General features: G+C 49.7%; 1 protein-coding gene across 4 annotated transcripts in view; it reads left to right on the top strand.

Annotated features, from left to right (window-relative positions):
• CALU (calumenin) overlaps positions 1-12666 on the top strand; it is a 72739-nt gene extending 60073 nt beyond the window's left edge. For all 4 annotated transcript variants that reach the window (XM_029615338.1, XM_029615336.1, XM_029615337.1 and 1 more), the window contains 3 exons: positions 6700-6760; positions 7423-7622; positions 8535-12666. In XM_029615338.1, coding sequence (XP_029471198.1) covers positions 6700-6760; positions 7423-7622; positions 8535-8639 — 366 coding nt within the window. In that variant the 3' untranslated portion in view covers positions 8640-12666. The remainder of the gene's footprint in view (positions 1-6699; positions 6761-7422; positions 7623-8534) is intronic.
• Positions 12667-13038: the final 372 nt, after the last annotated feature.

Here is a 13038-nt window from a genome sequence, read left to right as displayed (position 1 = left end):
TAGGCCACCAGCACATGCTTCCTCATCCAAGCACAAAGGCTTCGGTGGTCGACACATCGACGCACAGCATGTCACCAGTGAGGGGCTCGAAGCAGGGTTCATCACTATCTGCCTCGATGCTTAAATGGCCCACTGAGCATGGGAGTTCCACACACTCATACTATTGACAGATCTCCGCAGCTGCCCCTCTCGCTGGAAGGACGACAGGAAGCCTCTGATCCGGTCATTGAACCAGTCTGCTCGGATGTTGATCCGGATTCCAAATATGGATCCACAGGGTCTTCACACTCCTCGCGAGTCTCTTCGGACTTGTCATTGGTGTCTCGGCACAGGCAGTCTGGAACCCACTTGCAGGAGCCCTTGGCAAAAGTCACAAACTAACTTCTGCGTAGAAAAAAACAGTATTCCCTGTACGTACCTGGATCAGTCCAGACACCTGGGTTGTGACTCCGCACCAGCAGTTGGAGACAGAGCAAGACCTGTCGGGCACCCCTACATATATAGTAAGGCGCCACCCACAGCCCCTCAGTCTTACTCTGTCTCCAACAGATGGGGCAGGTTCACCCACAGTCTCTGATGGTCCCTGGTTAGTTGGGTTAGCTAGTCAGGGATTTGTTGGTTTAAAAAAAAGAAAAGAAAACAGCAATAAAGAAGAGAAAGTTCTCCCTAGTCCTGAGAGCCTCCCAGGGGGGTTGCAAGGTTCTGAGGGGACCATCCCCCCCCTGGTTGAGGCCGCTGCTGAGGGTTGAGGACCCGGCCTGTCTCTGGCAGCAGCGTCGGGGGTGACACCGGGGAGCCCGGTTCACTCATCCCCGCTGGAGCAGAAGGATCAGGACCAGGGTCAGCGGCAAGTAAAAAAAAAAAAATGTTACTTTTGTTTTCGCCGGCTCGCCGTCCTCGCTGTCTGCCCTTTTTTCGCCGTTCGCCGGGCAGGGCTGCTGAACTTACTTGTCTTTTCTCTTCAATGTGCCGGGGCAGTGCGGCGCATGCTGAGGGGGGCTTCGTGCCGCGCGTGCGGGTGTTGCGCAAGGGTGTTTGCACGAGTTGTGTGTCGGGCGGCGAGGGGCCGTCCAAGGTCGGTCAGGGGGGCCGGTCTCGGCCGGCGCGATTGCCGCCGCACCCGACGAGGAAGGCAGGGCTGAGCCGTTTCCGCTTAGCGCGGGAACGGCGGCCATTTTAGATACTGTGAGGGAAGGCCGCGGGAGATGCCTGCTTGCCTCCCGCGCTTTCTCCACAGCAGCGGGCCCCCGGGGGGGGGGGGGGGGGGGGCTGCTTCGCCGACGGACCAGAGCCTAGAGGAGGCCTCCTCGGATTCGGAGGCCTCCTTTTCCTCCGATTTTGCAGTGCTTCTCCAGAAGATTTTGAAGTATAAAAGATCCAAAAGGAAAAGGGGAAGGTCGTCGGCTAAAGGGGGTTCGGACGGTCGATCAGAACCCCGGAAGAGGAAAGCGGGGGAGGGTCTTCGGAGACCTGCGGCGCCGTCCTTTACGGGGGATTCCCCAGGATACCGACTCCGATTCGGCCTCATCGGTGGATGCGGATCCGGACGTAGGGGCCCCGGAGGTCCCACCGAAGAGGATGCGGTACACCCTGGGACCAGCAAGGGAACGCCAGCGGTGGAAGGTGACGACCCCAAAGTGGTGCGCTTGTTCCGGAAGGAGGAACTGGCGCCGCTTATCCTGGCTATCCTTCGGGAAGTGGGGGTGGACGCTCCGGTGGGATCTCGAACAGATTCCAAGATGGACCCGGTGCTGTTGGGCCTTACGGGGCCGGCGGTGGCTTTCCCGTTCCACTTCTCGGCGTCTGATATTCTCTTCTGGGAATGGGATACACCAGAATTGGGCCTGAAGGTGAGTAAGGCTATGGATAAGCTGTATCCATTGCCGGATGACATGCTGGAACTCCTTCGTTTTCCCAGAGTGGACGCAGCGGTGTCGGCGGTCACGAAACGGTCCACGATACCGGTCACAGGAGCCACGGCTCTCAAGGATATTCAGGATCGAAAACTGGAGGTCCATCTTAAAAAGGTGTTTGAGGCTTCGGCTCTGGGGGTCCGCGCGGCTATTTGTAGTAACTTTGCTTTGCGGGCCAGCTTGCGCTGGGCTCAGGTGCTTCAGGCCAATGCAGGTCTCTCGGGAGAGGAGTCTGCACAGGCGGACCACCTGGAGGCGGTGATCGCGTACAGCGCGGATGCTATGCATGACCTCCTGCGGACTTCGGCCAGGGCCATGGTCTCGGCGGTTTCCGCGCGCCGTCTCCTTTGGCTCCGCAATTGGGCGGCAGATGGATCGTCGAAGGCTCATCTTGGCTCGCTCCCATTTAAGGGGAAGTTGTTGTTCGGTAAACAGCTGGACGACTTGATGCAATTGCTCGGAGAAAACAAGGCTTTCAAGCTACTGGAGGACAGGCACCAGACTCGAACATCTTTCTCCAATAGGTCCCGTTTTCGAGGGCCCAGAAAGTCGCGGCCGCAGAGATCGTCAGGGGCCTCTTACAGATATGGTTCCTCGAGATCGCCGTCATGGTCCCAGTCCTTTCGAGGGAGAAAGTTTGGGAGACAAGGCGGTCCCTCGTCGGGAACGGGTCCAAAAGCATCTCAATGAAACGCGGAGGGTCCATTCCCCGCGGCTGGCTCCATCGGTCGTGCCAAATGTAGGAGCCAGGTTGGCGTGTTTTTACAGGGAATGGACCAGAATAACTACGGACCAGTGGGTCCTCAGCGTGATAAGTCAAGGTTACGCTTTAGATTTTGCACGGATTCCGGCAGACAAATTTCTTGTTTCCCATTGCAAGGGGCCAAGCAAGCGAGTAGCGGTCAGGGATACGCTTCGGCGGCTAGAAGACCTGGGCGCGATAGTGCCCAGGCCCCCGGGGCAACACCGGGGCCGGTACTCCATTTACTTCATCGTGCCAAAGAAGGAGGGCACATTCAGACCCATCCTAGACCTGAAAGGGGTCAACAGGTGTCTTCGCATTCCACGCTTCAAAATGGAGACGATTCAGTTGGTGATAGCCTCGATCCGACCGGGCGAATTCTTGGCATCATTGGACCTCACGGAAGCGTACCTTCACATCGGCATTCAGCCGTATCATCAACTGTTTCTTCGGTTTTGCATCCTGGGCAGACACTATCAGTTCAGGGCTCTCCCCTTCGGCCTTGCCACCGCTCCGCGCACGTTCACGAAGGTAATGGTGGGTGGTGGCAGCCGAGCTCCGGAGGGAGGGGTTTCTGGTACACCCCTACTTGGACGATTGGCTCATCCAGGCCAAATCCGAAAGTCGCGGTCGACAGAGTCCTGCAGCTCTTGCGCTCCCTCGGATGGGTGGTCAATCTCGCCAAGAGTCGGTTGGTTCCCACCCAGGCCTTGGAGTATCTGGGAGCGCTGTTCGACACGAAGCGAGGCAGGGTGTTTCTGTCCAAGGAGTGTGTGTGCAAGCTTCAGAGTCAAGTGCGACATTTATTGTCCCTACGGTGTCCTCAGGTATGCGATTATCTCATAGTGTTGGGTTCGATGGCGTCAACGCTCGCTTTGGTTCCCTGGGCTTTCGCTCATCTATGTCCAATGCAATCCGCATTGCTCTCCCGATGGTGGCCGGTGTTGGAAGAGTTTCACCTCCCGCTCACGGATCAGGTGAGGTCCAGTCTGCAGTGGTGGCTTAGGCCCGACAATCTGACACGCGGAGTGTCCCTGATCATGCCCAACTGGACAGTAGTCACCACGGACGCCAGCTTATCCGGCTGGGGGGCGGTCTGCATGGGATGCTCTGTGCAGGGACAGTGGTCCAGGGCTCAGTCACAGTGGTCCATCAATTGCGTGGAGACCAGGGCGGTCACATTGGCGCTGCATTCTTTCCTCCCGTTGATCCGAGGGAAAGCGGTCAGAGTGTTGTCGGACAATGCAACCACAGTGGCGTACATCAATCGCCAAGGAGGTACGAGGAGCCGGTCTGTCGCGGAGCAGACGCAGCAGTTAATGCACTGGGCGGAACGGAATCTCAGCAACATCGCGACGTCCCACATCGCCGGAGTAGACAATCTCCAAGCGGACTTTCTCAGTCGCCATCGGCTGGATCCGGGAGAGTGGGAACTGGCGGAGGTCGCTTATCACCTCATCTGCAAAAGGTGGGGAACGCCACACATGGACCTGATGGCCACCGCTCAGAACGCCAGGGCTCCACGGTTCTTCAGCCGACGGAGAGAGCGAGGGGCCGAAGGAGTAGATGCGCTTGTACTCCATTGGCCCACAGACGTGCTCCTGTATGTGTTCCCTCCTTGGCCCCTGATAGGCAAGGTCCTTCGGATAGAGATGCATCCGTCTGATGTGATCATGGTGGCGCCGGAGTGGCCACGGCGGCCTTGGTTCGCGGACCTCCTGCAGTTGGCAAGGGAGCCCCCTCCGGTTTCGCGGGGCTGTAGCGCTCCTCCATCAAGGACCCGTCTGTTTGGAGGATGCGGATCACTTCTGTCTCACGGCATGGCTTTTGAGAGGAAATGTTTGAAGAATAAGGGGTATTCGGATGCGGTGGTAGCCACCTTGCTGAGTTCTAGGAAGCGTTCTACGTCCTTCGCCTACGTTCGAGTTTGGGTGTTGTTTGAGGACTGGTGTAGAACTCGGGAGGTGAATCCCGTGTTACCATCCGTGTCTGATGTCCTCGCTTTTCTTCAGGCGGGGCTTGCGAAAGGTCTATCTTGTAGTACCCTTAGGGTCCAGGTAGCGGCACTTGGGTGCCTCAGGGGGAAGGTGCAAGGCATGTCTCTGGCACATCATCAGGATGTTGCGCGTTTTCTTCAGGGAGCTAAGCATTTGCATCCCCCGTTACGTCATCCTTTTCCGTCCTGGAATCTCAATTGGGTATTTTCCACTCTGTGCGCGTCGCCTTTTGAGCCCATAAAGCGGTCAACGCTAAAAGATCGTACTCTTAAGGCGGTTTTCCTCATTGCAATCGTGTCGGCGAGACGAGTCTCGGAATTACAGGCGCTATCTTGTAGGGAGCCATTCCTACGCATCTCGGATTCCAGTGTTTCCCTAAGGACGGTTCCCTCCTTTCTACCGAAGGTGGTATCGGCGTTTCATCTGAACCAGTCGATTGAGCTTCCCTCTTTTCCGGAAGGGGAGTGTTCTGTTCCTGAAGCTAAGGATTTGAGGAAACTTGATGTCCGCAGGGTTCTGCTCCATTATCTGGAAGTAACGAACCCTTTCCGTGTCTTGGACCACCTTTTTGTTTTATGGTCGGGCCCAAAGCGAGGTGGTGCAGCTTCCCGGACCACGATTGCACGCTGGCTCAAGGAGGCCATTGCTTCGGCATACATACTGAAAGGGAAGACAGTTCCTGTGGGCCTTCGGGCTCACTCGACGCGATCCCATGCCGCCTCGTGGGCGGAATCTTCGCAAGTGTCGCCTCAGGAAATATGCAGAGCGGCGTCTTGGAAGTCATTGCATACTTTTGCTAGACACTACCGGCTGGATGTTCAGGGCCTAGATTCGGGGGGTTTCGGAGAGAGAGTACTTCAAGCGGGACTCTCTGGTTCCCACCCTCAGTAATTTGGCTCTGGTACATCCCAGGTGTCTGGACTGGTCCGGGTACGTACAGGGAAAGGAAAATTAGTTTCTTACCTGATAATTTTCGTTCCTGTAGTACCACGGATCAGTCCAGGAGCCCGCCCGAGTAGTCTGTGTTGTTTTTCTGAAGTAAAGGAGAGCCCGCTCGTTTGGACTTAAAGGTTGACTTTGATTGTAATTTGTTTGTCCTCTGGTTCTGGGAGTTCTGATCCAGCTGGGGGTTTCTTGAATCGGCCCTGGTTTAGGGCGGTATAGTTAGTTTGGTTCTTTCAATTTTGCTTTGACATTACGTAAGACTGAGGGGCTGTGGGTGGCGCCTTACTATATGTAGGGGTGCCCGACAGGTCTTGCTCTGTCTCCATCTGCTGGTGCGGAGTCACAACCCAGGTGTCTGGACTGATCCGTGGTACTACAGGAACGAAAATTATCAGGTAAGAAACTAATTTTCCTTTTCCGTAGATAGTAGGATGAATTAAGCCATTCTGAACCCGCCCGTCTCCCCGGACAGTCTCTGCTTCTGATTCCATGCAAGCTTTGATACAGACTGAAGCAAGATGGGAGCCGTGCGGGAAACCATATGCAGGCGCGCACAGTCTAAAACTATATGTTCTTGGAGAAGCTTCACCTCCTGGCCGCCCAGACGTCCCAGACAGTTTGGCTAATTCATCCTGCTATCCAAGGAAAATACCGTTGGTTATTCAGAGGGGAGGAGGAAGAACAGGTAGAGGGATGACAGTCTGTTGCACTTGGCAAGGGAAGGCAAGATGGTATGCGGAGAGGGATGGGGGTGACAGAGGGGGAGGAATGATTTGTTGGCGTGAGAAACTGGAAAGGTGACGAGTGATTAGATTTGTAGGACCTACATCGTTCCTTTTTTTTTTTTTTTTTTTTTTTTATGGCTTGGAAACCTATTGCTATGAGTGTTCAGCTCAACTGGAACCCAGTCTAGGATCTGGTGCCATGAGCCTTCAATTTTATACCCCCCTCCCAGATTATTCAGCTCAGGTCATTGCAACGACCGTCTTCAGCCCTAAATACAGATATTAGATGTAATTATTAAACAGTGATTATGACTCTCTCTTGAAGGGGCTGCCAAATTTAATTTGTAATCCTGTCTACTGTTTTTTTTTCTCTCCAGGAAACTATGGAAGATATTGACAAGAATGGAGATGGAGTCATAGACTTAGAAGAATACATTGGTGAGCAGGTCCTAGCTTTTTTATCAGCATAATCACTGTCCCTGCCTTTACTGGTCCAGGAAGGTAAAACACTAACTCAAATGTTCTTGAAATTCACAATGATGAAATGATTGTGTTTAATGGTAGTTATTCCAGCCTTGCATGTATCAAAGGAAAGATAAGATGCGGCAAAGATTACCCAAAAAAATGCTGAGCAGTGTTGCATTTCGTTAAATGTTTTGTATACTGGGTGTATGCACTGTATACGGTATGATGGGGCATTTGAGATTGGTGGGTACCAATGGTAGTAGATACTGAGAGAAAATATCAATAAGCTGCATAGCGGTATAGTCTCCTGGGGCCTTTGGACCTGCATTGCCTTTAGCCAATGTTCAAAAGGAAGCTTCTCAAGAAGGTCCATGGACTTTGACCCTGCAGCTGGGATTCCAAGGGAGAAATTACACGCAGATAATTGAAACTTCAGTTATACGAGCTTGGCTCCCCTAATTGAAAAGCAGCTAAACATAGCCGCACTGTGCAACTTCGTGGGACAAATTTCCACCCCAGGGGTCTGGGGTTAGGAGCCTAGATCTTTGAGAGTTGTTCTCCCTATGTTGGTGCATACAGCATGTTGTGAATCTGAGGGGATAAGAGTGATAATTACTGATAATGGGGTTTTGTAGGCGACATGTATAGCCATGATGGTGATGCAGAGGAGCCTGAGTGGGTGAAGACAGAACGAGAGCAGTTTGTCGAGTTTCGAGACAAGAATCATGATGGAAAAATGGATAAGGAAGAGACCAAGGACTGGATCCTGCCCTCTGACTACGATCATGCTGAGGCTGAAGCCCGCCACCTTGTCTATGAGTCTGACCAGAACAAGGTAGGGCTTTTGGTCAGAGTGGCTCATTAATATTAGCTAACACCTTATTAATCACACTATGGATCTGGGAGACACTGAGTGGAGGGTAAAAGGGGAACCGAGCAGTGCATGTGTGGCAGGTGATTTAGCCAGAAACTTGTAAAGCGTAATAGCATCCTGAGAAATCATTGAAACATAATGTCAATAGAAAATAAAAGTAAAAGCTGCCCTGTTAACTGCAGTGCTCTGCGCTACCATGCAGAAGGTCCTGGCTCAAGTCTTCTGTTCTCCAGGTGGACTGGGATTGCTGCAGAGGCAGCGCTTACAGCCCATGGGGAAGAGGGAGCCATTGTAAACAGCACCACCTGCTGGCCAAGTTCAGGGACTGTGGTGCATAGCCCACAGCTGAGAACTGTCGCTGCAGTGACTGGGGTCAGTGAGTTGGGAGGGGAGATAAAAATATTTGAAAAAATCCTCTGATAGTCACAAATGGTGCCAGATCCCAAGTCTGGTTCCAGTTTGACTCAAGTAGGAAGAACTAAGTGGTTTCATGAAACAAAAAATTAGGAATCGCAGCAGATGGGCCAGCTGTTTGCTTTCACAGAAAAGGGTGGTGAAGTTCTGGATGAGCTCCCTGAAGACATAAGTGTGCAAATGTCAACGGGCAGCGACAACCTTCTACTTAAAATCAGATTGTGATTATTGATGGGTCCCATCTAAAAAGGAGTGGGGAAGAGAGATCTTTGAAGGATGTTAAATAGAAATAGATTTGCAGGAGATTAAGGAGGCAAGAAAGTTTATCTGATGTGCATGGGAGTGAATTAGACCTTGTGCCTCAGCCTCTGGCTGACGGGCTGTTACGTGAGCTGTGATGATTCTTGGGTCCTGGCTTGATCTTTTCTTATCTTTGCTCTTTCTTTTTTTTTTTTAAAGGATGGCAAACTGACACGAGAGGAGATAGTGGACAAGTACGATCTGTTTGTGGGTAGCCAGGCCACGGACTTTGGCGAGGCCTTGGTGCGGCACGATGAGTTCTGAGGCGTCACTTGCTTTGGAACACTTTATTTATTTTTTACAGCTTCTGTTCGTAACACCAGACTGCTCCCAAGACTGCTCTTCCCAACGCTGTGGGTGGGTAGGGGGGGGGTGGATCCCATTCCATTTTCTCCCTGCACACGGGGGCCCAGGAGCTGGCGGCGTTTCACAAACAAATCATGCAGCCATGATACCATCGTGGAATTATTTTTAGATCTACACTTCTTGGGTTTTGTATCACACGTCTGTTTATTTTTGTATATATATATATATATATATATATGTTGTGTGTGGGGGGGGAGGATTGAGTGTAACAAGGAGAATGAACATTCTTACACTTTAGCTCATAGCCAACATTAGTCCCTTTAATAACTTTGTTTTTTTGTTTTTTTTTTAATTTTAGGTAAAGTAGGAGAATGATAAATGCCACCAGGCTATAGCTGAGTCTTATATAGAGTTTAGTGACCTGATAGAAGTTTGTGCATTGTGCTGGATTTGCTAGAGGAGCAATTTGACAAGGAGGTTTCAGAGCTGTGGGGATGATTAACCCTCGCTCGAGCCCTTGCACAAACTCTGCTGCTCCCAAAGGCAGCTGCAGTAGGCCCTTGTGTAATCTAGCCACAAGCATGTTTTTCTTTTTCCTAAAGCCTAGAGTGCTAGTCTGGCTCATATGATTTACATGCTTCCCTGTGAAGGATATAATGCTTTGTTTTCTGGTGGGGGGGGGGGGGGGTCCTCAGTTTGCACTGTAGTAAATCACACAGTATTATGGCTTTTAATTACAGTATGGGGTTTGTCATGGCATAAGGAGGTGAGCTTGCTGCCTGCAGCTGTTGGCATAATAATATGGACCTCTCTAATTTTGGACGGCTCGGTGCTGTGCAGGCAGTTCCTCCCTATCTGGAAGACAACCAGTCACTTTCCTCATGGGCAGGAGGGACCCTGATATGCACAAGCCAGGGTTACAATGCCAGGGGCTACTCTGTTGGAATTTCCTTCTTTTACAAGGAAATGGAGTGAGGGAGCAAACTAAATCCTGAACACCTCTTCAAAGGGTGGGCTTTCCGGTTGTGTGTATGCCAACCGTTGCCAGGAACTAAGGCCAGCCTTCCAGACACTGGTGGGTTCTTAAATGGATTTTTTTTTTTTTAAATTATGATTCATTGAAGTACCTTTGCCTACAAAAATGAAGATGAGAAGAATGGGAGTAGTCAGATTCAGGGTCACAGTAAGGGTGGAGGCACATTTCTCTGCATGGCCACCTTTGAGCAGTAAAGATTCTGGTAGCCATTCTCCCTTTGCACAACAAATATTGTTATAAGAAACACATTACAATATCTCTCTATCCTCCCTAAGTGAGTTGCATAGTTGGTTAGGTTGACTAGAGATCAGAAGTTCAGGTCCATCTGTGTGTGCTAAAAATGTTACAACCATCTTGGTATGGTAATGCAGAGGAAGGCAAAGTTATGGTAGTGACTCTGAGTGAAAGCCATGATACTGGCGACTTCTGGATTAATACCCAGCTCCTCCAACTGGGGCTTACTGCCACTTAGTGCCAAGCTGCCTCTCTAAGGCTTTCTGAGCCAGGGCTTCTGCACCTTGCATCACACCCATTTTTACTGTAACCCACTGGCTTTCTCTGGGTTATGAAAGTACTAGCACTATCCTCCTTTGGTTGCAAGGAAGAGAGAGAGCCAGGTGTACATATGGATCAGGATTTTACATTAACTGGTCTGGAGTTTGTTTCTAACACTTGTAAAAGAGGTTCTGAAAAACAAGAGTATGAACTGTTAAATCAGTTGTCTTCCATTGACTTTCAAAAGCAGTGAGCATAATGTCAAATCTGGCTCCAGGGCTGCTTGTTCAAAGCATCCCGAAGGCTTTAGAAGGTTGGGCTAGGCTATGGGGCAGTCCCTTTTCTGAAAACGCTAGCCTGTCCTGCTCATCGGTAAAAACCTGCTGTGTGAATGAGAGCCCCTGCTGGCAGATAGGACTGCGCTGCATTTCCAAGTTCATGTGCTCACTGTACCGCATTAGGCCAATGTTTCATGCTCCCTGTCCATGTTCCTTGAAAGGTTCTCTTTCTGTAAGTGCACAGCCATATAGTGGTAAGGAGGGAAACATAATCAAATAAGCCTCTTTGGCCTTCACAGAAAGAGCGCACATGTTGAATTTGTTATGGCCTGGAAACCAACTGCTGTCATCAGCTACCCTGGAGCAGCTTGGCACATTTGTGAGCCATTGAGTTCAGCTTGAAAACATCCTTCAGTCAAACCTGTGCATTCTGCTCATGACATCAGTTTTGTTGTCACAAGCATATTTACTCCTAAGCTATTGTGTGTAATAGCAAAATATACAAGTGAGAGTAGGGGGAATTTTTTTAACTTTTTATTTAACTAAACAACCTTTAGTCTGTGTGCATAGATACAGCAACACATCCTCCATGAAATAACGTAAAAACCAAAGGGTATGTATAGAACAGTTTTATGGATGAGCCCTCAGTCTCCATATTCTTCAAATATCTCCCCCATATTTTATCATTTTTATCAACCTTCCCCTGTTCAGTGATCTTTTCAATCAGGGTGATAGGGTGGGGGATATTTAAGTAAAATAAAACGCTAGCCTTAGTCAGCCTAAGGCCATATGGGCTACTCAAAGATTTCAGTTTAACCCAAGCACAGCAGAGCAAAATGGGGATGCTGAAGGCAAGGCTTGGTAAGGGCTTCAGATACTTGAACGGTGAGACCTTGAGTTTAAGTTCTGCTTTTGTTGTAAGTCTGCATGATTGGGCGAGTCAGTTTGTCTCCTTTCCCTCAGTTTACCCAAACTATAACTACTACTAAGAGCTTTGTTTCTTCACGCTTCCCTTTAGAAGCTGTCAGACAGGTTAGGTGCCAGAATTGGTGGCTTGACTATCCACGTTGGGGCTCACCGTGTGTATGATCCTGAGGTAAAGCTGTAAAGTGCGCTGGGGCGCTGAGGGATATGAATGCACGTGCTTGGAATAAGCCTATTTTGGGACAAGTGCAAATGAACTTCTGACAGTTTCCTAAAGTTTGACCTCTAGATGAGCTTTAGTAACTACATGTGCCTGTCCTGTGACCCTACAGCCAGTTGGGTTTTCAGAAAATCCACACTAAATAATCATTAGATAAATTTGCATATACAATATATGCAGATTTATCTCATGCTTGTTCATTGTGGCTATCCTTAAAAGCCAACTGGCTGTGCTGTCACCAGTCTTAGGCATTCATCTATAATACAGAGCTTACCAAACTTTGGGAGGCACACCTAGCTAGTCAAGTTTTCAATGAATATGCATGAACTAGATTTGCATACACTAGATCTCCAGTGTATGCAGATATCACGCATATTTCTTATGGCTATTCTGAAACTCAAGATTTGGTTACGTGTGCCTCCAGTAGAGGTTTGGAAATCTGACCATCTATCTTTCTACACCGGAAATCACTTTCCTCAATCACTATATCCATTAGTAAGCAGACACTGTGTTCAGCCCTTGCAAGAGCTCAAACTCTTGCTTTATGTAGTTTTTTTTTAAATAACACTATAATTTTACCTGCAGTAAAATTTACCTGCAGGGTTATATGTAAGATGCCATGCAGTCCCTCTGCCTCTACTATCATGGTTCCCCCCTGGAGTTCAGGTATTCATACTTTGGCATGACATTTACAAGGCAGGGATGACTGGGTGCTCTTGCTAGGGAGATGAATGAACCAATAAAAACCAGTTGGAGATCCCCAGGTCCCTGGGCCATGGTGTGTTAAGGCATGGCTTATTTTACCAGCCTACCCTCCTGGTTTTTTTTTTTCCCTTTGTTTAATGCAGACAGGCTCCCTCTTCTGTACATATAGCCTTCCTTCCTCTAAACACCCCCTGGCCTTGTCTCATTTTTTTTTTTTTTTTTATGGGGGCAGGGGGTGGAGAAGTGGGAGGCATAAATGTGTAAACAGTTTTATATTCTGTATGGTGGACAACAGATTTATTTCTCAATAAAACGGTTTACATTCAGGTAGGCTTGGCATGTTTGGCTCCAGTGCTCAGCTCTGTGCTCATGTGGTCACAGCAGGCTTGTTTTGTTATACATGTCCTAAGGTATATACCAAGGGTGGCCAACTCCAGTCCTTGAGAGCCACAAAACAGGCCAGATGGACTCAGGACCAATGGGTTATGTTCCCCTGCCAGCAGATGGAGATGGAGTCAGATTTCAAAGCTGACATCGCCCTATACATACCCCTGCAGTGACCTCAGCCTTCCAGTATTTCTCTGTCGCCAGCAGATGGTGGATGTACATCTCCATTCAGGGATTGCTGTACTTTTTGGAAGGAGAAATTCTACATTCTAAATTGAAGACAATTTAAGCCCCACTCTCCTGCGGTGTTAC

Source organism: Rhinatrema bivittatum, chromosome 9 (assembly GCF_901001135.1).
Source record: "Rhinatrema bivittatum chromosome 9, aRhiBiv1.1, whole genome shotgun sequence".
Lineage (NCBI taxonomy): Eukaryota > Metazoa > Chordata > Amphibia > Gymnophiona > Rhinatrematidae > Rhinatrema > Rhinatrema bivittatum.
The sequence above is the reverse complement of the archived record's forward strand: the minus strand, read 5'-3'. Positions and strand labels throughout refer to the sequence as shown.